The 26,718-nt window shown below is 37.0% G+C and overlaps 3 protein-coding genes across 4 annotated transcripts; 2 read left to right on the plus strand and 1 right to left on the minus strand.

The window, feature by feature from the left end:
- The first annotated feature begins 1,839 nt into the window (after positions 1-1,839).
- Positions 1,840-4,900, plus strand: LOC133743602 (probable beta-1,4-xylosyltransferase IRX10L). The gene is made up of 4 exons (XM_062171583.1): positions 1,840-2,273; positions 3,000-3,388; positions 3,618-3,859; positions 4,180-4,900. Exons 1-4 carry the CDS (start codon positions 2,177-2,179, stop codon positions 4,691-4,693), a joined length of 1,242 nt encoding a protein of 413 aa, XP_062027567.1. The 5' UTR covers positions 1,840-2,176; the 3' UTR covers positions 4,694-4,900.
- Positions 4,901-5,069: 169 nt separating this feature from the next.
- LOC133743603 (uncharacterized) lies at positions 5,070-6,598 on the plus strand. 2 transcript variants are annotated; one of them, XR_009863160.1, is made up of 5 exons: positions 5,070-5,488; positions 5,593-5,651; positions 5,855-5,972; positions 6,077-6,220; positions 6,420-6,598. XR_009863160.1 is itself a non-coding variant. In XM_062171584.1 (4 exons), exons 1-4 carry the CDS (start codon positions 5,247-5,249, stop codon positions 6,159-6,161), a joined length of 504 nt encoding a protein of 167 aa, XP_062027568.1. In that variant the 5' UTR covers positions 5,071-5,246; the 3' UTR covers positions 6,162-6,288. The 2 variants fall into 2 exon arrangements, 1 of the variants encoding a protein (XP_062027568.1); XM_062171584.1 differs by lacking the exon at positions 6,420-6,598 and having other exon boundaries at positions 5,071-5,488; positions 6,077-6,288.
- A 16,236-nt stretch (positions 6,599-22,834) lies between these two features.
- LOC133741945 (uncharacterized) lies at positions 22,835-24,859 on the minus strand. The gene has a single exon (XM_062169654.1). It carries the CDS (start codon positions 24,773-24,775, stop codon positions 23,822-23,824), a length of 954 nt encoding a protein of 317 aa, XP_062025638.1. The 5' UTR covers positions 24,776-24,859; the 3' UTR covers positions 22,835-23,821.
- Between the last annotated feature and the right edge of the window lie 1,859 nt (positions 24,860-26,718).

Consider the following 26,718-nt stretch of genomic DNA (forward strand, 5'->3'; position numbering starts at 1 on the left):
GAAATACAATTGCGTTCTGGTAAGAAAGAATTGTCCGACTTTACTAGGATTTCGGTTGTGGGATCCAGGTGGAGGTTATGGGGGCGTGTTAGCCTTCTGTTTGTTCCTTTTATGTACTTCGTCTATTTACTATGCAATTGTTTTGTTCATAGTAGGATAGGCTTGTCTAGAATAAATTGAGATTAAAAGTTAAATGAATGGACCTATTTCTATATAACACTGTAGTACGTAATGGTCATTTGGCTTGAGGCTAAGACTAGTTCCTTTTAGTTTTGACAATGCACAAAAAAGTATTCTGGATGTGTTACAATATGAGTAAGTTTATTCTATAAAGTTATTTATTTGATAAAAAATAAAAAAAAGTCTCATCCATAATAGCAGCTAACCATTTATTTTTCCTCTAGCATGCGCCTCACGCCATATGAAAAAAGAGAACACAAAGTGAGTGACCTCTCCCGGTCGAACACTTTAGGCCTGGAAGAGGAAATCATGGCCGTAGATTTATAGTGTTTTGGAGTACCAAAATTTTCCAAAGTAACTCATTTCTTAAGAAAGAATTGTTATTTTTACAATCGATTTACCAAAGGGTGAGGCTATTTCCACCATACCAAATGCTTTGTTCACCCAATCACCATACAATTAAACTTTTACCCTGAAACTTCCAATTTCACCCTCAAATAATTTAGAAAAATATATATATATATCACTATTGCAAATGTAAAACTGGAAAAGAAAAAAGAAAAAGAAAATAAGCACACGATCGTGGTGCAACCCCATGCCTTCTAGTTTTTTTTTTTACTTTTTCGTTTTTTTTCCTCTTCTCTATTTTCTCCCCTCATCAGCTACTGTGACGTAGAATCAAACACGAGTCACATGAAATAGAACAAAATAATACTAACCAACAGTTCTTTTCACTTGCTGCTATAGCTTGAAAATTTCATCTAACTAATTGTTTGGTAGACTAGCGATGAAGAAGCTGAGATGATAATTTTTTTTTTTTGTATAGAAAGCTGAGATGATAATTGGGATGTCTGTTGGATAAAATTTTATTTATCCATAAAATTGTTCTTAACTACAAATAATTTTTCTGTTAATAATTGTACTTGAGGACAATTTTGGGATTTTAAAGAAAAAATTGAATGTAGGGTGAACAAAGCATTTAGTAGGGTGGAAATAGTAGCACCCTTTACCAAATTATGGACTAAAACTAAAAGAGGTGACTGAATCTATTTCTTTCAAAAAAATGAAGATTCTGAAAAAAATTAAGGAAAGAGGTGGCAAATTAAATGTATTTGCCAAATTGTTGTCTTACCTTATCTAGCAAGACGACTTTTTATTTCCTAACATCTAAGACTTGTAACTACCTCTAACCTACATTTAAACCTAACGCCATGTGGTCTTATTTTATTTGATTTTTCTCTTTTGAATTTTCTTGTTGAACCAATCACCGAATTTAACCGCTTATCATCGACCAATTATTGCAAGAAAATCATTAATATAAATTCTTTACTGAGAATTAATCATTTCTGGTTGAGAAACGTCAGCAAAGCAGAGAAACGTCATTCATTCACATTCAATGTGTTTGCCAAATAAATTTAGCAAGCTTTAGTTAATAACTCCAGTCTTTTGAGTCTTTTCACTTTTTCTGTTACAAATTTCATGACAATTTTACCATTTGAATTCAAAGTTTTCATTTGAGCAATTTCTCCTATAATCATTATCTATCGACCTATCTTTTCATTGACTAGTAGTAATTCCACTCTTTGGTAAAATTTCATTTACTCACCCCAACTTGAATTACTTGGCATCTATTGCCCCAACAAAATTATTTGAATTATTTAGTTTTCCTAATCAGAAAGATTAACAAATTGTGAAAACAAAACAGCTGGGAAAGGTGGTCTTGGAGTTGAAGACTGAGATGGACTCGGAATCAACCCACCGTCGAGTCTGAATTGATTCTCTGTTTATTTTAAGCCAACTTCATTTCTTAGTCAATTTCATCTCAGCTGCTCAAATTTGATAGCAATCTCTCACCCAATTCTGCTCTGGACATCCCAACTGTCACCTTCATCAGATTGCAAAGTACCCATCTTTCTCATTTGACTCGAATCTCCAGCGATATTTCTATCTTGGGTTACTGGTTTTGTAGCTGAAGAAAGACGAGGATTGGGGAAAGATGAGATTTTGGAAGTGGGTTTTTGCTGGGCTTGTTTGTGCTGCCTTGGTTGTGGAGATTGGTTCTGGGGAGCAAGCTCGAACTGAGAGGATTTCAGGTAGGAAAAACTATAAAAGACTTCATTTTTAGATGATTGCCTTTCTGGGTTTTTATTATTTTGATGTATTTATGAGAAATTTGTGTTGCCATATTGGGTTTGGTTGCTTGAAGATTGGGTGCTTTGGGGATCTTCATAGGTTGGTGACATTTGGGATCTGCTATCCAAATTACTTCAATTGGATATATGTTTGTTGGATGTTGATTTAGCTCTTGGTGTTGTCTATTGTTCTTGGTTTTGATTCTGACAATAAACATGTTAGTCTGGGAAATAACCGGTATTTACTTCAGAGTGATGCTTGGTGTTTTCAAATAGTTCAAAGCCTTAATTTTGATGTTAGAATAGTCCAATGGTTGAGGACCCATCTAGTAATGCTGGTTTACTTAAATGGAATTGGAGCTCCAGAAAGCTAGCAAATGCATAATGTCATTGTTAAGCGCTCTTAGATTTGATGTGACACAGAGCATAGTCAAAGATATAAATTAGTTAGCTAGGCGTTAGATTTTGATCCTCTTCTAGTCTAATGGTTAAGGACCTAACTGTGTTAGCTGGAGTTCGAGCACCCAGAAAGCTAGCAAATACACAAGTACCATTGTTACTAGTCCTTCTTTATGCTTTTGCAAAGGACTTGTCCTTTTGAAGTCTGTAGATTGTGTATAGATTCAGAATCCACCGAAAATTCAATTGTCTGTGAACTCAAGTATGCTTTGTTTATACTCAATGTAGGTAGTGCTGGTGATGTCTTGGATGATGATCCAGTGGGAAGGTTGAAAGTTTTTGTTTATGAGCTTCCAAGCAAATACAATAAGAAGATTCTGCAGAAGGATCCGAGATGCCTTAACCATATGTTTGCTGCTGAGATCTACATGCATCGTTTTCTCCTATCTAGCCCTGTCCGAACCCTTAATCCTGAGGAGGCTGATTGGTTTTATACTCCTGTATACACCACTTGTGATCTGACCCCAAACGGCCTTCCTTTGCCTTTCAAGTCACCACGGATGATGAGAAGTGCAATACAACTTATTTCTTCAAATTGGCCTTATTGGAACCGCACCGAAGGGGCTGATCACTTTTTTGTGGTGCCTCATGACTTTGCAGCATGCTTTCATTATCAGGTATGGAGCTTGGTTTTCTTTTTATTTCATCTCTCATACTTTCTGATACTGACAGACTGCATATTTGAACCATTTGGCCTAGTCTTGTTAGTTGTTCCTCGTAATATCCTATAGAGCTTCATGCTTTTCTGATGTACCAGAACCCCAGTATGCAACATTATGGTGTTGTTTTCAGGCATGACATTTATCTCAGATTTTCCTGATATGATGATTGCCTATATTATTTCAGGAAGAGAAGGCAATTGAAAGAGGAATTCTTCCCTTGCTCCAACTTGCAACCTTGGTTCAGACTTTTGGGCAACGGAATCATGTTTGCTTGAAAGAGGGCTCAATTACTGTTCCTCCATATGCCCCTCCGCAGAAAATGCAGACCCACCTAATTCCTGAGAAAACTCCTAGATCCATCTTTGTTTACTTCCGAGGACTATTTTATGATGTAGGAAATGATCCAGAAGGTGGCTATTATGCAAGGTAATTCTCACAAAAATCCCATAGCATTTGAGGCTCAAAATGCACCTTTTCTTTCAAGTTGCGACCAAAAATGGATAGAGTAAATGTTTTGATTAGATAAGTCATTTTTGAGTTAAAAACATTTAAGAAGATACAAACTCTATTTAAAAGGAGAAGTCAATGAATGAACAAATCAAATTTTATAGTAAAAGTATGACTTCTTTCTTCTATTGTTATGTGCTGTAGAAAATGTGAGTTTTAGCTTCGTCCGTTTGGTTCATTTCTTTTATTAATCCAAGACTGGAGATATCTTAGTCTTACTTTCTTCTAATACTTTACAGAGGTGCAAGAGCAGCAGTGTGGGAGAACTTCAAAGACAATCCGCTTTTTGACATTTCCACAGAGCATCCCACCACATACTATGAGGACATGCAACGTGCAGTCTTTTGTTTATGCCCACTTGGCTGGGCTCCTTGGAGCCCGAGATTGGTTGAAGCAGTGATTTTCGGTTGCATTCCTGTTATCATAGCAGATGACATTGTTCTACCCTTTGCTGATGCAATTCCATGGGAAGAAATTGGTGTGTATATAGATGAGAAGGATGTTCCCAACTTGGACACCATACTCACTTCAATCCCACCAGAGCTGATACTGAGGAAGCAGAGATTACTTGCCAACCCTTCAATGAAGCAAGCTATGTTGTTCCCACAACCCGCCGAACCGGGTGATGCTTTTCATCAAGTTCTTAATGGACTGGCACGAAAATTGCCTCACGACCCTAGTGTTTACTTGAAGCCAGGTCAGAAGATCCTAAATTGGACCGCAGGTCCAGTTGGTGACCTCAAGCCTTGGTAACAGCTTTGGGGGTCTCTGCAATCCAACCCTTATATTTTACAGTTGTAGTTTTGTTGTTGTAGTCATCAGGTTGAGATGCTGTAAATTTAGATGTGGTCAAAAATGTATCAGGTTACACATTCTTTTGTACTTCGACAGTTCGACTCGCCTTGTTATAATTTCATCTGAAAAAGCTGTGATGGTGAATGTTCCATCGTCTACTTTGAAGTGACTCAGAAGTCCCGAATCAGACCCCGTTAGTGTTTGAATTCTCTGCTCTAACTATAGTAGGAAAATGGAGCTACGTATACGCTGAAGTTAGATTTGGGGGCAAAATAATAATTTCAGTCATAGTGGCCATGAAAATTAGATAGAAAATTGTCCCAAAAGATAAAGGAAGACTCTAGAGGCCGCTGGTGTGCGACTTGTGGGGATTATGGAGGCCACGCACCCAATGATAGACTCTCACAATCCTAACATAGCTTTTTGGCTCTCTTATCTCTTCATATCTTCCTCACATTCATTCCTAGTACTACTATTGTTCACACTCACATCTTCTGCAAACTAGAAAGAGATGGCCCTGCAACTGCAGGCACCCTCTACCAGAACCCATCTAGCATCACCATCCCCATTAGCTCCGAGAGGCAATGCCGGCCTACGGCCACCTTCGGATCGTTTTGCTCTAAGATCCTCATTCTTTTCTTCATCACTTAGCCTATTGCTTCCCCCTAAGCAGCAGAAGCCCCTTGCTAAAGCTGCACCAAAGTTTTCCATGAGAGTTGCCTCCAAGGAAGCCTATATTTGTCGCGATTGCGGGTACCATTCTTCCTGTCTTGTTCAGTTGTTTGTTTTGTTTCTTCTGAGCTCTTGAGGACGGTGATGAATTGAATCATTGACAATTATGATGTTAAATGATGCAGGTATATATACAATGAGAGAACTCCTTTTCAAAAGTTACCTGACAATTACTACTGCCCTGGTAATCACTTCTCTTGCATTCTCAAAATGAAATTTACAGCTGTCATCTACAAATGTGTTTGTAACATGGTTTGGTCTAGATAAGGGATACTTATCCAACAAGAATCTCTTCCTGCAGTGAAGTTACGACTTTGTTTTTGATTCTTGATATGATTAGAGACCAATCCATGTAACTTTATCATGAATGCAATCTGTGCTATGCAGTTTGTGGTGCTCCCAAAAGAAGGTTTAGGGTATACCAGCCTCCTGTGACCAAAGACGCCAACAACAAAGATTTTCGAAAGGCACGAAAAGCACAGTTGCAGAGAGACGAAACGATTGGGTAAGCATGATCATCTTCCTTCCTTTTTCAGATCAGAAAATACAAAAGATTTTCTTCCCTGTGATGAATTGGAGACTTACTACGTGCTGCTTAATCTGAAACAGAAAAGCACTACCTATTGCTATTGCGGTTGGAGTTGTGGCACTTGCTGGATTATACTTCTACCTGAACAACAGCATCCAGGGATAGATAATACCATAGTTGCAGCTATGTGTCTCAATTCTCAAATGGATTGGACACAATATTTTGTATGATTTCATTGTACTTGTAGAACAATATTTTTGCTTCAATCTAGTTCTTTTCACACTTACAATCCGATGCACAAGAGTAAGAACCCATTTAGTGCCATTATGCCTCTTTCTAAATGGAGAAAGGATCCATTAATAGTATTCAATAGCATACTAAATCGCAAAAGAGTCCCTTACATTCTTAGAATGGCGTTTGTAGGTACCTACGGTAACTCAGCACTTCAATACAATGAGGAGCCACAATGCCACAAATAGTAATAGAAAGTTTTAGCAACCTCGCAGCAGGACAATTGAGCTCTATGTTGCTTGCTTGGTGATGTAAAATAGCTTATTAAAAGCACCTGAAAGTACACTCAATGATGTTATATGCTTTTTCAACTTTGTGGGAACCAACTCGTTATGAGTAAACTCTCTTAATTTTTTTTTTTTTCACGTCCGAGACTGTGATTTTAGACCAAAAACGGTAAATTGTATACACAATTTTTTGGTCAAAATTGCATATTCTTATTTTCTTATCAAAAATTTGTTACCTCTAAATTATGGATTGTTTAGGGAGATGCAATTAGGTTTTCCCTCAAGTGATAAAGTCACAAAAAATATGGTCTCTTCGGTCGAACTAGAGTTCTCCATTTGAGTATAATGTGCTACCATTATAATACACATCTTAAAAAACCATTCATTATCATAATATATTAGAAATTACAAAGTTCAAGTTTAGGGTTTTAGGATTGTAAATCTATACTTACCTGTAAAGCTACTCATTTCTATATAATAATCTCTAAATTGAAGTTCTCTGTTGTGAGAAAAATTTAAGTTTTTAAAAGAAAATGAGAGACATAATCATAAGTCACACATATATATATATATATATATATATATATATATATATATATATATATATATATATATATATATATAATAAATGATAAATCTGAATCATTGAATATTTTAAAATCTAATGCCTCACAAGGTGTGTCAAAATTTGTGTAAAAAAAAGTGTATAGGGTGTACACTTTTTTTTACACAAATTTTGACACACCTTGTGAGCCATTAGATTTTAAAATATTCAATGATTCAGATTTATTATTTGAATGATGTCAACATACCTTGCGGTGACGTGGCAAATGACATGACATTACAATTTTCAAATCTAAAATTAAACTTTTCTCAAATAAAAGAGAACACAAAATTACTATTTGAAAAATCAAAATCAAACAAAAACTAAAAAGAAATAAAAGAGGAAGTTGACACACAAACATTTACTTCTGCATGTGTAAAGTGGATTATAAATTGAGAGCTTTGGATACTCATTTTGCTTCAATTATTGTGCCAATATGGGAGAGTTCAAACACTTGGTGATAGACTGATAGTTAATTTCAAGGAAGATGTGGTGGTGGAGGAGATCCTCACAGGACTGGAGAAGTTGGTTGCCGAGATTGATGTTGTTAAGTCCTATCAATGGTAAGTCTTGCTCGATTAGATCTCAATTTTTTCATACTTGGACTTAATCATAAACTTTGATAAAGTATAACTGCATATATTACTGGCCATAAGAACTAAAAATGTTAACAGATGAATTGATTCTCGTTTGAAAGTGTAAATGTAGTCTAGATTGAAAGTCTCGCAACATAACGAGTGATCGAGAGTATTTAACATGACCAACTTTATCATGTAACATAATCTAATAGGAAGCAGATTTAGCACCCCAAAGGCCTATGAGGCTGTACCAGCTGGGAATATCTTCTCTAAAGTTCAACACTCTTAAATTTCCCAAAGAGACCAATCTGAGAGAATGAGACCATTGTCACCAAAGACACTATTAGCAGCCCAGCTGTACGAGATTCAGAAGCAGAAGGGATAATTCCTATAGCATAAGATGAAGACAAATTGCGTGTTCTTGTGCTGTTTTTTTTTTCTTTTCATCGTGCACAGTACTTCTTATTCTGTCATTCTTCTTCCTCTTTTATTTCTTTTTAGTTTTTGTTTGATTTTGATTTTCCAAATAGTAATTTTGTTTTCTCTTTTATTTGAGAAAAGTTTAATTTTAGATTTGAAAATTGTAATGTCATGTCATTTGCCACGTCACCGCAAGGTATGTTGACATCATTCAAATAATAAATATGACCCATTGAATATTTTAAAATATAATGGCTCACAAAGTGTGTCAAAATTTGTGTAAAAAAAAGTGTCCCTTGATCCGGACCCTATATATATATATATATATATATATCAGGGCTCTTCTAGTGAGGGATCCATTTTTTTGTCTTTTATAGGGATAGGGCATTAGACCAACTTTTCAATCATATTTTTGCATCTCAACTGTTCAGTTTTTAGGTCCTAATGTGTAGATCATTTCTACAAAATTTCAGCCAAATTGATTATAATTAAGGCATTCAAAATAGCGATTTAAAATTATAAGTATGAACGGTTCAGGTTTGACAATTTTGGTTCGTTCATTGATTTAACCTAGGTTGATACCGTAACGATCACCGATTTGGCCGAAAATTTGCAGAAGTGATCTACACATTAGGCCTAAAAACTAAACGGTTGAGATGACGAAATGTGATAAAAAAGTTAGTCTAATGCCCTATCCCTAGAAAAGACCTAAAAAAGGGACCCCTTAGTTGAAGGGCCATATATATATACACGCGCGTGTTTTGTGGAAACATAGGTACAATCCTGTTCTTCAGGTTGTGGACACTGAAGAGTTAGCTAACCAGCAAGCAAAAGAGGCAGATGAATTGCTCGCCGAATGGGTGTATTTGGGTACCATTTCTTTCCTGATAATACCCAGACAAACTGTCACACTTTCTTACCCTTGTAAATGTTATAGTAATCTATGAAAAAGTTGCTCACCTTCGCCTTTATTACTTAGAGACTTTTGTTCTAGGTCCTCTCCATGGGATTCCTCATGGACTGAAGGATATAATATCAGTTCCCCAGCACAAAACAACATGGGGTTCAAAAACTTATAAAGATTATTGACACGGGAGGCTTGGGATATCGCAAGGGAATTTAAGTTGGTAAATAAAATAGAGGTTAAAAATAATAATAATATAGAGTGTGAATTGTAAAAGCGGAGTATAAGTAAATTTCATTCTCCTATTATCATGTACTAGATGATGTTAAAATGGTTGTGAAATGAAACTAAACCCGAATGAATTCTCCTATTATCATGTACTAGATTTTCATTTATATCCGACACAATCCATATAACATTATTGTTGTAAAAAAAGAACAAAATATGTATCATTGTTTACAATTACATGTTTAAGTGAATTGGTATTTTCATGGACAAGGCAAAGATTAAGAATGGAGGATGACTGCTGATTGTAAAAAATATCAAAGCAAACTGGGAATTGCATGACTCTTGCAAATTATGATCAATGATGTTGGATATTAATTAGCCTTACCAATTAGATTGTGGCGAGTATAAAGCACAGAAGAACCAGAATGAGAGTCATATACATCGACACATAGGAATTGCATGAACAGTAAATCAGTGGACACCTTTTCGGGCAAGAGCATCAACATTTAAAAAAGAGTTACTTTTGTTGGGATAGTCTGAATAATCATTTATCAACAGAAATGTGACAGCCCAAACCGAGGAGGCCCAAAGGGGGCAGACTATAAATCAAACTAAACTGAGATAACTGACCCATCTGTTTAGACCCACCGTCTGGGAAGGTAGCTCCGCCGCATGGTGAGCCAGTCGGGGAGATCCAATTCCATTGAATACATGCAGGTAAAGTGAGTCAACTGATCTCTTATCTTGTGGATGATTGGGTAAATAATTCAATTCTTCAAATTTGATTTTACATTGTTGATGAGCTCTTGAGAGTAACTTATTAAGTATCCACCGATAAGTGAGTCAACTGATTAACTTATTAAGTGAGTCAACTGATCTCTTATCTTGTGGATATTATGATCAATGATGTTAGATATTAAGTATTCTGGGACTCATTCATAAAATATCACAAATCACGTGCATTGTTTCCTCTCGTATTACTTTTCTTTTGTGTTTTGAGGATTACTGATTTGGGCTTCTAACTTTGTACATAAATTTCACAAATCAGTGCATCTTCTACTGTTTGTTTTGTCTTTCGTATTCTGCACATTTGCTACAACTTATTTCAAACTTATATGCAGGATGAAAATGACAAGGAAGTAATCCCTGCACTTGATGTGGCACTTCAAGATCAGTTTTTTTTTTGTCTTACAAGTTTGCAAATATATAATGTATGTAGTTATAGATAGCTAATCTCTTCAATGTGTGCTTTCTTAGGTTGACTTTCCACATTTGCAACATGTACCATTTGGTTGATCATAGTATCTCCGTGCGATTAATCAGGATTTGGATGACTAACATCAACTGTTGGAGAACGCACACCGAGAGTTGGTGGATCAATATCACCACATACATTCATAAGTGTTTTTATCTTCATAAGCATTAGTCTTGTCATCATTTTGTTTATGGTATGTAACACTTTTCTTGTTCACAACGAATTGGATTATTGAACCGACTGAATTTTGGGATGCCTGAATGATGTGACATCTTTGCAAGATAACATCTCCTATTATCATCTTGTTATATGTTTCCTTTTGTGTGCTGTATGTATGATTTTGTCCGTTGAATCTTGTGAGTATAATTTAGAAAAAGTAGATATTATTAATTCAAATTCAACCAGAAGAAATCTTTGTCTAGTAAATTTCTTGAGTACAATTTAAAATAAGATTTCATCTCGTTGGATTCAAAGCAAACATGATGAAATCTTTGTCCGTTGAATTTTGTAAGTATAATTCTCGTTTCTTTAGTTGAATTTTAGCCAACGAGATAAAATTCTTGTTCGTTTAGTTTATTTGATACAATTATATGTTTGTGTAAGACTAGAATGATGGTCATCGAATGAAACTACAACCTACACAGCGACAAGTTTGTTTGTTATTTTTTTTTTGCAAGTTTACAATATAATTAGTGTCTTCACTGCTCGTTGGTACAAGAAAAACCATGAAAGACTGGTAAATTTTCATTGAGTCTTCGCCTGTTGTTGTGATTTGAACATCATTGGTGTTTGTGCTGGAAAAGTTAGCAATATTTGGTGTGACACATCTCTATTGAATGAATAATATTGTTAAATTCTTGAAGTTAGTTTGTTGACTTTAGGGGTCAGAATAAGATGTCCATAAGACACTTAGGGGAAGTTAGTTTGTTGACTTTAGGGGCCAGAATAAGATGTCCATAAGACACTTAGGGGTGCATGTTCTTGATGTTATAAGACATTATGCTATACCACTTTATAAGCCACGGGAGAAACGGAAACGAATCACCGCCTTTAGTTTTGCGCCAAGTGCAACAACTTTAGACCAAGCTGGAGTCAAGCTCAAACTGGGATCAAAGACAAATTTGTTTTGCCTACGGTTTACAAATGGCATTCTTGAAATTCCAAAGGTAACGATTTCTTATTGTATGGAGCTCATGTTGAAAAATATTGCTGCTTTTGAACAATGTTATTACCTCCAAAATCATGATATATCTGATTATATGGAGATGCTAGCTAGATTGTTTGGTGAATACTCCAAAAGATGTAGAGTTGCTTGTCGAAAGCGGAATTGCTTCAAATGTTGTAGGCGACAATAATGAGGCATGTTGTCTGATTAATGGCCTTGCGAAAGGGTTCATTAGGGATCATGATTACTTCTATTTTGCTTCGCTTTTTGCTGACTTAGAGAAGCACTGCAAAAAGCCTTGGAACAAATGGAAGACAAATCTTAGACAAAACTATTTGAACACGCCATGGGCGATTGTCTCTGTTCTTGCAGCTGCTTTTCTGATCCTACTAACCACCATACAAACGGTCTGTTCTATTATATCTGCTAAACACGGCAGTTAATGCTGTTCTATTATAATCTTGTTATATGTTTCCTTTTGTGTGCTGTATGTATGATTTTTTCCGTTGAATCTTGTGAGTATAATTTAGAAAAAGTTGATATTATTAATTCAAATTCAACCAGAAGAAATCTTTGTCTAGTAAATTTCTTGAGTACAATTTAAAATAAGATTTCATCTCATTGGATTCAAAGCAAACATGATGAAATCTTTGTCCGTTGAATTTTGTGAGTATAATTCTCGTTTCTTTAGTTGAATTTTAGCCAACGAGATAAAATTCTTGTTCGTTTAGTTTATTTGATACAATTATATGTTTGTGTAAGACTAGAATGATGGTCATCGAATGAAACTACAACCTACACAGCGACAAGTTTGTTTGTTATTTTTTTTTTGCAAGTTTACAATATAATTAGTGTCTTCACCGCTCGTTGGTACAAGAAAAACCATGAAAGACTGGTAAATTTTCATTGAGTCTTCGCCTGTTGTTGTGATTTGAACATCATTGGTGTTTGTGCTGGAAAAGTTAGCAATATTTGGTGTGACACATCTCTATTGAATGAATAATATTGTTAAATTCTTGAAGTTAGTTTGTTGACTTTAGGGGCCAGAATAAGATGTCCATAAGACACTTAGGGGTGCATGTTCTTGATTTTATAAGACATTATGCTATACCACTTTATAAGCCACGGGAGAAACGGAAACGAATCACCGCCTTTAGTTTTGCTCCAAGTGCAACAACTTTAGACCAAGCTGGAGTCAAGCTCAAACTGGGATCAAAGACAAATTTGTTTTGCCTACGGTTTACAAATGGCATTCTTGAAATTCCAAAGGTAACGATTTCTTATCGTATGGAGCTCATATTGAAAAATATTGCTGCTTTTGAACAATGTTATTACCTCCAAAATCATGATATATCTGATTATATGGAGATGCTAGCTAGATTGTTTGGTGAATACTCCAAAAGATGTAGAGTTGCTTGTCGAAAGCGGAATTGCTTCAAATGTTGTAGGCTACAATAATGAGGCATGTTGTCTGATTAATGGTCTTGCGAAAGGGTTCATTAGGGATCATGATTACTTCTATTTTGCTTCGCTTTTTGCTGACTTAGAGAAGCACTGCAAAAAGCCTTGGAACAAATGGAAGACAAGTCTTAGACAAAACTATTTGAACACGCCATGGGCGATTGTCTCTGTTCTTGTAGCTATTTTTCTGATCCTACTAACTGCCATACAAACGGTCTGTTCTATTATATCTGCTAAACACGGCAGTTAATGCTGTTTTTCACAACACCCAACTGGCCTTTCGTTTTTGTGGTTCTGCAGATCAATTGAGAGTTTCAGCATTTCTTGGTTCTGGATTGGTTGGAGGTTTGGAGAGGAGGTTCAAATTCGCTGAAGATCATCGCTTCTTAATATTTTGGCTGTGCCTGTATTTAGTTAGTTATAGTATAGGATGGTTTAGTACTACTGCTTATTACTATTTGTGGGAGATGCAGGAATGGAACTTTGGTAAGATGTTCCTTTTGTTATGATGGTTCTGAAGAAAATATGGCAAAGAGATTTTAGTAGTGACAATGACTTATCTGCTTGTTTTTTTATTGGTCTTGACATGATATCAATAAATCATGGCCTTGTACTCGTTTGTGTTTTCTTAATTTGTTTATTTTGCTGACAACACCGTAGCTAAAATCTTCCTTACGGAAGTAACATAAATTGGGACACACCTTTAATATTACTTTATTTAGCATGATGCATTACTGTTCTAAAAGTTATCACCAAGTTAGAGTTTCAAGAAAAGAAAATCGTCTTTCTTTGTTTGCCTCACATTTGCACATTTAGCATAGTTGGACAAAGTAGGTCATCTCTAACTGAAAGGGCTAAAAATAGCCCTGGGGCTAAATTTTAGCCATTTTAGCCCTGAATTATGTACTATTCATTGATGTGACATCAACCGTCTCCAACCCGTCAAGGCTAAATTATAGCCCTAAAATATATTTTAACATTTTGGATATATATATATATATATATATATATATATATATATATATGCTTGTTGTAAATATTTGTGGATAATCATGTAAATAGATGTTGAGTAATAGGTGTCTATCCCTATAGATTGGTGATTGATAGGTTATAATTGTAGGGGTGATTGGATTGTAATTGAGCATTACCCTTTTGTGTACACCATGTAGTCCTATATAAGGCTCCTCATGGTGAGATGAATTATACACACATTCTATTCTCTACGTCTAAACTCTCTCTCTCTCTCAAATTCTTTTACTATAGTTTTACAACAATGTTCTTATTTTTTATCAGCTTTATACTTATAGTAATTGAAATCATTTTTATGATTAATTTTTTTTTTTTCAGTTGTATTTTTTTTTAAGATAATCAAAAATATTTTTAGCTGATTTTGAAATGGAATAAAACTAATTTCAAAATTGAATAAATCTAATTTCGAAATGAAATAAAGTTGAATTCGAAATGGAATCATATTTTCAATATCTATTTTATTCATGATAAAAGCATTTAAAAAGGAACACAACAAAGAGATATATATGAGGAAGTAGAAGGAAGATGTGAAAAAGAAGATTGAAGTGATATGTATTTATAGTGTAAATTTTTTTAAAAAAAAAAACATTGACCAACAGTTATAAAAAAATATTAAAAATAAAAAAAAAAAAATTTCCCAACGGCTATATGTGTAAAAAAAAAAAAAAAAAAAAAAAAACCCAACGCCTGCTGCTGACATCATGCACATGTCACGCAGCACTACCACAGGTGGGCCTCCCATTCTTGATCCATTTGGCCCTAAGGGCTAAATGGCTACTTTGAAGGCTAAATTTGCCCATTTCTTTAGCCTTTTGGCCATCAATTTTATCACTTTGGCCCTAAGTTGTTTGGGTTGGAGACCAAAAGGGCTAAAATAAAGCCCTTTAGCCCTTTCAACTAAGGGGTTGGAGCAAATTTCAACAAATGGGAGCAAATTTAAGACCTACTCAACAAATGGGAGCAAATTTCAAAAGAAAAAGAAAATGTGGAAAGTATGAGTATGCAGAATCTTCTGATGCTAATTTTGGGGAGTAAAGATGATTGAACTGATTAACTTTTACTGCAAGTGAGCCACTTTGATTTCAACATGGAGTTGCAATGGACATTTCCCGATTAGATGCTTGGCATTCAAGCAAGGATGGTCCTTAGAAAGTCCAGCAACATATGTTGTGCAGGGCCTTTGTTGTAGGTGGTGTGCCAGAAGTCATTCTTTGATGCATGCAGGTACTTCTTCTGTGGAAGCCTTTTATATGAATTCTCATCTTTAAATCATTAAATTATATACCAAGAACTATGCACACCTTTAATGATGCAATAGATGTCACATCTGCAGGTTTCACTTTGGCTCCTGGAGTTAGGTATTACACCTGAAAGCCATGATCAGTTGATTGAGTTAGTTGCTTGCTCTGAAGCTGGGATTCTTCATTTGTTTAGTCACCAACAATCACAGGTATGCTAAAGTTGCATCTCATTTGTTAACATGGGAGGTGATACAAATTATCTTGAGCCTTTAGCCATATGGCTCTTCTGTCTATCAAGCATCCATTTCAAAACGACCCAAATAAACTGCATATTGTTCCTCCTTGGGGAATTTTGTATTGTAAATGAAATATCTACCACCAAAATGTAGTCTAATTAGAGATTCATCACTTTTAGTCATAAATTAGCTCCACAAGGCTACCCACAGAAGGGCTGCCCAAAACAAGGCTACCCAGACCAAGTAGCTTAATTCATTATGAACCTAATAGTATGTTTGTGTTTACATTTCTTCCTTCCACCAGAGGCATTGATGCCACATCATCACTTCATACCTGAAAGCTTATAACTTATCATCGTCATCTACATTTCCAATTTGCTTAATAAGTGGATGTGCCATGGCTAATCTATGTAAGATCACTGAGCTTGAGTTGCTTCACATGCTTGCTTTTAGCTTAAGCAAACTAAAGCTTTCATAATTTTCATCAAGCATAGTCTCTTTTGCCATGATCCACATGTGATGTTGTAGGTGAATAGTAATCATTTTGTTGTATGGTTTATGTAGACTGTAAGTGATCAAAGCTTAATGTTTTTTTAATTGATTGTTGTGATTAAGTTAGAATGCAGGCGCAAGAAGAGGCTCCTCCAGACATACAACTCCAAAGGATATTACTCCAAAAGTCGTAGTTACATTACACAATGTTGTGAGTTCTGACGTGTGTGGGTTCTTTGTGTCGAATGCTATTGATTTGTGGGATTGGGGTTGTGTGTAGTTCAATAAAGAGGCAGGACGTGTGGTTGAGGAGTGCAAATTGAGAGTGGTATAGGTTTCTCCACCTCGATTTGCCCCCTTCTCCGGTCCCAGAAGGGTCAGAGTAAGGGTCTTCACCAAGAACTTCTATCATGAAGAATGGAAATTTTAATGGTGCTGAGTTTTCTATTGTGAGTACTTTAATTATAAGACTATATAATGAATATTTGCCATAGTCAAAAGAGAGATTGATATTAATTGATTTGCTTTTATTGGTGATTTCAGGCTGCAAAAGGATTTTCGGAGCAGCTTGAAGGTCCAGAGAAATCTGCAGAGGTAAATGCCTACATCTGCAGAAACAAAAGTTTTATATTATGTGTTTACTGTCGTGCCACATATACCTCATCCAGACATTACTTTTATCATGCCTTTTTTTAAGTTGAGATATCTGTTACTTGTATTTTGTTTCAAATCATTCCTTACTACAATTCTGTTTTATGTTTGTGCAGCCGCATGTTGACTTTGGACTAAAACTCCTTGGAGCATATGCAATGGGTATTCCAGGCCCGTATAGGTTTGTGCAGGTAGCACTTCTAACTTTTTGCAATGTTAGGCATGGGTTTAATTTGTTCTTCTTACATAATGTATATCCATGTAATCATATAGATGTATGACTTTTTGCCATGTACTTATTGTGAGGATCTTTGCTGTTTCTATAGGCCTTATATACAATGTAAGATGCATTTATAGTTTTTGTCATGCAATTATTTTCAGCTTCATTTTGTTGTTGTAGCTTCCTGACTTCTATTGTTGACATTATGTTTTATTCACTTAGGAGCGTGTTAAAGAGCAAGTGGCAAATACTCCTATGAAGATTCACTTACCACAAACCCTTTTTTTTTCTATGAATTCCTACATACTTCACTTCTTCCCTATTCAACTGTGTCACCAACCTTTCTCTCTCGCCAAAACTTTTCCAACTATGGTAACTCTCTCTTTCTTGCTCTCTATGCTTCTATATAGTGTTTCTGCTCTCTTTGTTTGTATTTATTGTTTCTGCTCTCTATGTTTGTAGAGTTTCTCAACTTGTTCCAGTTTTTCTGTCACCTTGTTAAGTAAGAAAGCCTTCTTAATCTTGGAGAATTACACATACGTACAAAGTGGTTGCTGATCGAAGTTTAGGCCATACTTTTGGAAGATTGTAGAATTGTTGTAGTTTCGATCGTTTCATCGTCCTTGAAAATGTAACCATCATAGATTGTACTGTCATGGCCTAATGAGCATAACAGTTGAGAACTTAGAATAATGTATGGAAAATGGTCTCTCAGAAAGTTAAAGCTCAGTTCCCTAAGCATATGATCAGGTAATAGTATTGGTCATAAATGCCAAGACATTCTACAACTAATCCCGTTAGAGTTTCTTTGAAAGGTTCTCATTCTGTTTCGTTGATCGGACAGTGAGAAAAACAGCGAATCCCCTGAAAGTATCGCTGACGTTGCATCCCTCAAAAGGGTAATTGGGTTAATAGATGCCAACTTCTTCAGTGATGAGAAGGTGATTCAATAATAAGCCTTTAGTTTTTGTTCTTGTGCACTAATTTGTTCTGCTGATGAGTCGATATTTTCCGTAATTGTTTGCTTTTTTTATCTATTTTAATTGCTAGAGCTTGTGAAGGGTGTGAAAAAGTTCAATATCCCTACCATCAGAGCCAACGAAAAGCTTGTTGCTTCTGTTAATGGAGGATTGAATGACCAGTCTTGTTTGGTCTTTGTTCCTGATTGGGGCATTGAAAAAGCACAACACCCAAGCAAAAGGTTCGATTGTTCTCGTCTCTCTGGGATTCAAAGGCCACAAAGTGACGATGACATTGCCTTTATGAATGTAAGTTAAAGGCTTCTGTGCCTCTCCCTCTATCTCAAAATTGCGAGAACATTCACACAACATTGCTTGATATATTTATTGAGTGAGTATCAGGTTCTTGAATTGGGGGAGCTTACGAGGACAAAGCAAATTACATCCCAGGAGCTTACTCTAATTTTTATGCAAATATTGGAGAGAGGTAAGTGTGAGCTGTAACAGACATGAGCTTCCTATCATCCTATCTGTGATAATGTCTCTGAGACTTGATACGTTATGGAATCTTAGGTACAATACTATTCTTGAGGCTGTGGTTACCTACACAGAAGAGTTAGCCAACAAGCAAGCAAAAGAGGCTGATGAATTGCTTGCCCGAGGAGTGCATTTGGGTACCATTTCTTTTCTGATTATACCCAGATAAACTGTAAATTATAGTAGTCTATGAAAAAGTTGCTTACCTTCACCTTAATTAATTACATATAGACTTTTGTTCTAGGGCCTCTCCATGGGATTCCTTATGGACTGAAGGATATAGTATCATGGGGTTCCTTATTTTGTTCCCCACTACGGGTTCAAAAACTTAAAAATATTAAGTTCTTGACACGGAGGCCTGGGTTTACGGGAGGTGCTAAACCTTTCAGAATGAATTGCAGCAACATATGTTGGTCAAATGGAAACTTTCTTGCCTAGTATCTGAGTATGTTTTATCATGTATATGTATAGACATAGGCTGAAGTCGGCAGGAGCAGTTCTGGTTGCAAAGCTTGCTTCAGCTGGGTCAGTTGCTGATGATGAGATCTGGTTTGGGGTAGGACAAGGAACCCATGGAATATCAAGGAATTCATTACTGGTTCATCATCTGGACCCGCTACTTGCACCTCATCTGGTGTTTTCCAATTACAAGTTGTTCAGCAGTTTCAGTCACTTTTGTTTCTCAAGCTTTTTTGTTTTTGATCGATAATTAATCCTTTCTTAGCTTATTCAAGTTCCTCCCCTTGTAAGTATAGGAGGTTTCATAAATTTATGTTTATAGAGGAGGTCTTTTAGTAATAGCTTCTGTTTAACAAGAGTGTTTTACAGGTATGGTACCATTTTCAACTGGATCCGGAACGATTGGTTCCATGACTGTATTTGCTGCACGCTGTGGGGTGACAGCATTGCGTCCAACATTCGGGTGTGTGGGTCTGACTGGTGTTATGAGCTTATCAGAAAGGTTTGTGCTCTGATGATCTTCTTGTTCTTCTGCAGTACTAATGAAATATGTAACTTTATTTTTATATTCAATCATCTCTCTATGGGTCTGATATAGGATAAGCATTGGTCATGCCTCCAGAAGTGCCACAGACTGTGCTAATATTGTTTTGGATGCTATTAGAGGAACCTTTCCAGATGGTCTTTCATCAAGAGACATTGTCCTTGAGGATCCTTTCCTGGTTGACATAACAAAGCTTACTGTTGAATATGTCGACGATGCTGAGCAGGAGGCAGGGGATCTATGACATCTTATTGTTTTAATATATGGCCAAGGCGAGCTGATCAATGGGACTTTGGCATTACTGAGTTTGGAGAAATTTTTCTTATCCATCTTACTGAAACTTCCCTTTGATGGTCAAGAACCAAAAGGTGTTAATATGGTCCCTTTAAACTTAAGTATGAAGTTGACTCCATTAGTATTGCTAGCTTCACAATGAACGTTGATACATTGGCTCACTTTGATGAGTGACAGCGGTCAAGGAAGGATGATGATTATGAATCCCAAGATCAATGGCCTCCCAAGATCACTTTGGTTGCTTATCTACATGTCATGACAAGCCTTTTTCTGGTGTATCCTGTGGATGAGCGTTTTTGACCTTTATAGTGGCATTCTAGTGGTCAGGTCAGGTTAGTTGTTTAGCCAGAATGAAGATATATACCAAATTTCTGATCGTACAGTGGTCCAAACAACCTTATAATCAACTTCTAGCCAACTCTTTTGAAGTTAACAGTCCAATGTACTTGCTCATAATTTCAACTGTTAGGCTTATCAACATTCATGATCATTGATCATCACAGATTAAGCTACTTGTATTCTCATCTACCATATGTTGAAAATGGTCTTCTACAGGCTCAGAGAGCAAGAGGGAAGCTGATTCAAGAAGAGAGCTTAGCTGTTGACACGTTCATTGGTGATGAAGGATTGGGAGAGAGTGTGTGGGGGAAACCTAGTAGGGATGCCTGTAATTGTTGTTCCATCGGGATTCCCCAAGATATCTAACCCACCTTGCAACGACTATCGTCAAAGAACCACAGCCACTGGAATTTATGCTCCTCAACATGATCACACTGTGAGTCTTCTTTGTTTTACATTATATCATTTTCAATAACAAATCCAACTAGTAAAATTTAAAATTTAAGATCATGTGCAGGCTCTGGCATTGTCAATGGCACACCAGTCGCCGACTGACCACCACAAGCAAAGACCTCCCGTTGATTATCTTGGAGCAAATGACTCGATTCAAAATCTACCGAGAGTTAGTTAAGTATTACCCTCGCACTCTTAGCGCATCTGCAAAGGCATTGTAACTGCTGCTTGCACTCTTTGGGAAATGTTTAATGCCAAAGCCAACTTTAGACCTTACAGCTCATAAATGAAAAGAGCCCCCATGCAATAAAGTTTGGTTGTTTGCCTAACCCTTGTGTGATATGACAATCTTGTTGCTCAAGTTAGGTAGTTTTCTATTATAATGATTACATTAATGCTTGGTGTTTTTGTTATTATTTTTAGGGGAAGGCTTGGTGCTTATTAATTAATCAAAGCCAAGGTTAAGTTAAAAGTTACTTTAAATTAACTTTGAAACTAGTATTTACTAGCTAAGTAGCTATTGTGAATTATTGGAAGAGTTAATGGAGCTATTGGATAAGAACAGGGGCTTGAGCTTTGTATCAAATTTAACCAATGGTGAAGTGACGACATGGTTAATTCTGTGATGTCGTATGAGTTGTAAGAGCCTTGCTCCCATTCCTTGGCTAAGTGAGAATATCCAAGTTCATGGGATCATTTAGTACATGACTGTTCGAATACAAGTGCCTATTACAATGTCCAAACACGGGGGTGCATTCGATGCACCTTCAGTGCATGAACACCGGCAGCGTGCTAGTCACGTGCTGTTAAATAAGAGACCTCCGTTAGTCCAGATGGTGAGTCAAGGTGTATTATCTTAAAGTTCTAAATTATTGCATGGCAACCAGCATCAAGCTGCATTAAGGAGCTTATTCTGTGGATCTTCACTGTTTCTGTAGGCCTTACATACAATGTATGATGCATTCATAGTTTTTGTCATGCAACAATATTCCCAGCTTCATTGTTGTTGCAGCTTCCTCGCTTATGTTGTTGTCATTATGTTTTATTACCTTAGTTGATATTATATTTTATGCTAAATGGACAGCCTTTTTGCGTCTCATCTGGAGTTCAGCTTATGTGGCACAGCCACATTAACATTCTCATTGAGTGGTGTATATATGCCTTGGAGCTGACATATAAGGTGAGCTCTAGTTCACTAGGTGGGATGCCAAAAAGCAGTACACCTAGCATTACTCCAACTTTCCGGGACAAATCATCAATCTTATTGTCTATTGAGAAAAAACTAAGATGCGTTTTCCACCAACTCTCATGGTCAGAACTCATAAATCAATAGAGGAGGCGGAGCCATGTGAGACCCTACTACGTACATTGAGTTCATTTGCCTATATAAGCTGCTTTGGTACATTTGGTAATTTTGATTAGTTCAGTGAAGTTAAAAACCCTAATTTCTTGCTTACTGGGTTCTAGGTTAAGAATCGGTGGGTGGGCCGGGGAAGACCATCGCTGGCTTGTTCACCGGGGAGTTCAAATGTCAGAATCGTGACTACTATCTAGGAGTTCATGCTCTTGTTTTAGTTGCTTTACACTTTAATTTTGTGTATGTGATTAGTATGAGGTTCTGTGACTTCTGATTATAATGTCATTGTTATGCATTGTAGATTAGTGCAGTTGATGGGCAACTTGGTGCCGGTTTCCTTCACTGTTAAACCGTCCCAGAAGATAAGCCACCTCCTGCAAAGGCTTTGCTGGTTACAGTTTTTCATAACTATGCAAGTGATCGAAAGTTATCGACTAGATCTTCTCGTCTCAGGACTCCTTGTATAATGATTTTTTCCACCGGAGTTCTGTTACTTTGAATAAAATTATCTATTTTCGATAAAGTTTATCACTTCATATCTGGTCTCGATCAGGACTCCATATCTTGGGTAGAAGCGCAGCACAAGCTGACATTTTCATGCAACAGGCAGGCCTTATTCTACACTAGCACTCATGAAACTCAAGTAAACAATACACTAGTTAAATTTTCTGACATTTAAAATCTAATATTAGTTGATACTCAATAAAACAATACATTAATTTCCCTGAAACTTTAAGTCAATATGACTGGTGTGAAATGCTATTGCCTTGTGGCAATAGAAGTTATGGTGAGATGTTTGTCACTTATGACGCAGTCGGATTGATAACTAGGTTTACTAGCAATAAACCTAAGCAAAGATTCTGGAGTCCACCAGAGATAAAAAAGATAAATCTCAATTTTATTGATAAAAGATAAAAAGATGCGTTCTGCAGCCTTAAGGCGGCTTATTTATAAGAAAATAAACCCTAGGGCGACTAACAATGAAACCCTAAAGCCCATGGGTAAAAACGAAAACAACCCAAAAATAACTAGGAAAACCCAAAACGCCGAAAAATAGAAAATTGCAGTTTTGAGGCCCTAAACGACCCCGAAAGCCGGAAAAATGCTACAGCTCATGGCAAAGCTGAGTCTTGCTCGTGGCGCGATTCCCTTTCCGGAAAGGTAAGGTGCGTCCCAATCGGACTCCGAGCTGTTTCGCGTCTACTAGTCACTTTTCGTTTTCCTCCTTTAGCACGATCCAATTGTTCTTCAAATTGAGCTGTCATCCGTTCTGCATCACTTTATAATGGCTATGGACCTGGAGCTGCATGCATTACCACTTACCAGGATTTCCAAAGTCATAATAAGCCTGCATCAACTTGTGTAAATCCAAAAACTTTGAAGAAGCTAATAACAAATTCTCATCAAAACAAGCTAGCTAAACAGTCAAGGCCAATGGCAACATATGACACTTACAGACGCTTTATTCTGGCCTCTTTATGGAAGGCCAATGGGACAGTAAGCGCTTACTGACACCTTATTCTGGCTCCTAAAGTGAACATCCTTAACTTCGCTGTGATAATCTACAAAGCACTATATCAGTAATAATACCAGCCGCAGACATCACGATCCTAGGCCAATGCAGCCGCCTTCGCCCTGTGGGCCTTGATGGCTCACCTACAGCTTCCACAACTGGGGATTTATTTGGGTATCGGCAGAAGGGACACCACTGATTTATCTGAAGCCACTGGCTAAGGCAATCTCTATGACAAATACGTGAGCGGGGGCAGCGAGTAATCATCAATGGCTGATGATCAGTCCCGTCATAGTGATCAAGGTCCTTCCAACAAAGATTACATAACCATATATGCTGTCTAATAGTAGCTTCCATACTATCAAGTCTCACTTGTTCCAAAGCCTCATAGTGATCAAGCGGCCCTCCCAAAAAATATCACATAACCATGTCTCTCTAATAGTAGTTTCCAAACTATCAAGTCTCACTTGTTCCAAAGCCTCAATAGATGATTCAGTTGCAGGAATAAAATTGACCCTTGTACCCGTATCAATAACCACTTCGCCGTCAACAGGTCGTTCCTGACCCCCTAAGGGGAGAGTTACATCCCCCATGCCAGCATCACCTACAGCTTCCACATCTGGCATTTTGCATCGGCACAAGGGACAAGAAGGATTTTTCTCAAGCCACTGGGTAATGCAATTTCTATGATAAAGATGTGAGCAGGGAAAGCAAGTAGTAGTACTCATTGATGGCTGATGATCAGTCCCGTATTCAACAACACCATAGTGATCAAGGCCCTCCAAACAAATAGCACATAACGGCGTTTCTCTAATAGTAGCTTCCAAACTATCAATAACCGATTCATCGTCAACAGGTCGTTCTCGATCCCATGAGCGGAGAGTTACATCCCCCATGCCAGCATCACTTTCACTGTTCAATAAGTTGACAATCACAGACGTCAAGAACACAGTAATAGGCACTCCGGGAACAGCCGCTTCAATTACCTGAAATAGTTTTCCTAGAATAGGAGCCTGCAGATATTCTTCTACACCCAAGATTGAAAGAATCTTAGCCCCGACCTGTGTATACCGACGCCTTCGAGGCAAGCGCTTGACATCAGAGAGAAGGACTCGAAATACTTCATGAACTACCAGCTTTGGTTTCTCATAAATAATCAAACTATTTATGGGATCAGGTGTTGGAGTCTCGATCCAGGTGACTCCACTCTGCTCGCAGAGTTTGAATGTGATTGCTGTGTCCAAGTTGTTCGGCATTTCAATGGGTTCAGTCATTTCCTTTTGCATCACATCGTGGAGCAATGATCGGGTCTGGGAGGCCATTTTTGAAGAACTGGTATCAGTGGACCTAACTACAGTAAGGAGGAGGAGATGTGTTCCACAAGGATAAGGAAAACTTTTAATGGCTGGTTGGTCAGAAAAGGGGTTTTGAGTTGTATGATTTTATTTTTCTCCTCTTGGAGGGAGGTATTTATAGAACATAGAACGACTATAACCAAGATGAGGATTCCTAACCAAACTAGGAAGCCTAATCACAGTAGGAATCCTAATCAGAGTAGGAAGCCTAATCAGAGTATTGATTCAATCTGCGTTCTGGTTTTCTTTTGGTACACGGTGTCCTGGAATAGCCAGCACCGTGTTTAGGTGTTTACAAAGCCATCGAATTGGGGATGCAGTCCAAGTGTTTGTGAAAATGCTTGCTAATGATGAGTTGACTTTGGTCAATGCTCTAACTACATGCTGCTTGTGCCAGGTTTGATATTGGGGAGAAAATTCATGGCAAGGGTTGCTATTGGGAAGCAAGTTTGCTTTGGATGTGTTTTTGGGTTCGTCTTTGATTCACATGTATGCAAGCTGTGGTCGAATGGATGACGTCCAAATGTTTGCAACTCAATTGGAACAGAAATTTGGTGTTTTGGACAGTCACATTCGTTCAATGACATGATTGGATTGTTTACGTACGGGGATGCAGTTAGGTTTTTGAGGGAGGGTGAGTGATAAAGTCACAAAAATAAGGTCTCTTAGGTCGAACTAGAATTCTCCATTCGAGTATAATGTGCTGCCATTATAATACATGTCTTTTAAAAAACCATTTATTATCATAACATATTAGAAATTATGAAGTTCAGGGTCTAGGGTTTTAGGGTTGTAAATCTATACTTATACCTTTTTTTTTTTTTCAAAAAGAGGGATAAGAGAGGCAAAGAAACCTCCTTACCACCCCATGTTAATAAAGAAAAAATAGATACAAAAAGAGGGGGCGAAGCCAAGACCTCCATAGCAGAACACACCAAACATTAAAAAACAACTAGCTAACGAAAATGAAATTGTGGAAGACCTAAACAGTACTTATACTTAAATATAAAGTTACTCATTTTTATGTAATAATCTCTAATTAAGGTCGTCTGTGACGAGAAAAATTTAAGTTTTTGAAAGAGAATTAATGAGTGACATAATCACAAGTGGTATCCATTTGAGTATAATGTACTAATACCATACCATAAGTTATTGCAAGTTTATAACATATTGAAAATTCAAAGGCTATCCTAATGGATTTTGATTTTAACTGGTTTTACTCGCTCTACCAGTACGACGTCGATTACTCATTTCCTTGACTTTTTAAAGCCTGCGTTCGTTCCCCATAAGGGTCAAGCTTCATGCATTAAACTTCACTCCTTCATTTGCTTCAATTCAATCTCCTTGCAAAGTTTCCGCTGTATTGTTTCTGCGTATATTTGAAAAGCCATCGAAATATGCACTCCATGTACGGTGCTTATGAGAGGATGGGTTCTCTTTGATTTCGGGAACACGATTCATGAGTTGGTGTTGGGAAATGGATTTGCTTTGATTAACATGCATGCAAAGTGTGGGAAGCGATGCGGGGAAAGTGAAATTTGGTGTCTTGGACTAGAATGTTTGCATTAACAGTCCTATTAATTTAAGGCAAAAGTGGGTTTGAGGGCTTTGGCTAGTTACAAGCCACGTCTGAAATCCTCTTGCCCATTCAACCTGACATTTCATATGGCAGAGATTGTTGTAGGAAAAGACTGAATTTGTGAGAACCGTCACTATCTTCGGATGATCAGGTAATAATCGATCTCTGATGTGAATTTGCTGTGTTTCTAAGAAAGGGATCATTAGGAATTGATGTACTTTGTCTTCTATGTCCATTTGAGTTATTCTTAAGTAATTAGTGCTGATATTGATAATTGGCATCTCTTAAACTATTAATCTCAATTTCTCCAAAAGCCTCCATGGATGATTCA

This window comes from Rosa rugosa, chromosome 4 (assembly GCF_958449725.1).
Source record: "Rosa rugosa chromosome 4, drRosRugo1.1, whole genome shotgun sequence".
In the NCBI taxonomy this organism is placed as follows: domain Eukaryota; kingdom Viridiplantae; phylum Streptophyta; class Magnoliopsida; order Rosales; family Rosaceae; genus Rosa; species Rosa rugosa.

Coding starts and splice junctions, on each gene's coding strand:
- LOC133743602 (XM_062171583.1), top strand. CDS start 2,177: ATGAGATTTTGGAAGTGGGTTTTTGCTGGGCTTGTTTGTGCTGCCTTG. Junction 3,389..3,617: donor CAGCATGCTTTCATTATCAG/GTATGGAGCTTG, acceptor ATATTATTTCAG/GAAGAGAAGGCAATTGAAAG. Junction 3,860..4,179: donor GAAGGTGGCTATTATGCAAG/GTAATTCTCACA, acceptor AATACTTTACAG/AGGTGCAAGAGCAGCAGTGT.
- LOC133743603 (XM_062171584.1), top strand. CDS start 5,247: ATGGCCCTGCAACTGCAGGCACCCTCTACCAGAACCCATCTAGCATCA. Junction 5,489..5,592: donor TATATTTGTCGCGATTGCGG/GTACCATTCTTC, acceptor TAAATGATGCAG/GTATATATACAATGAGAGAA. Junction 5,973..6,076: donor CAGAGAGACGAAACGATTGG/GTAAGCATGATC, acceptor AATCTGAAACAG/AAAAGCACTACCTATTGCTA.
- LOC133741945 (XM_062169654.1), bottom strand. CDS start 24,775: ATGGCCTCCCAGACCCGATCATTGCTCCACGATGTGATGCAAAAGGAA.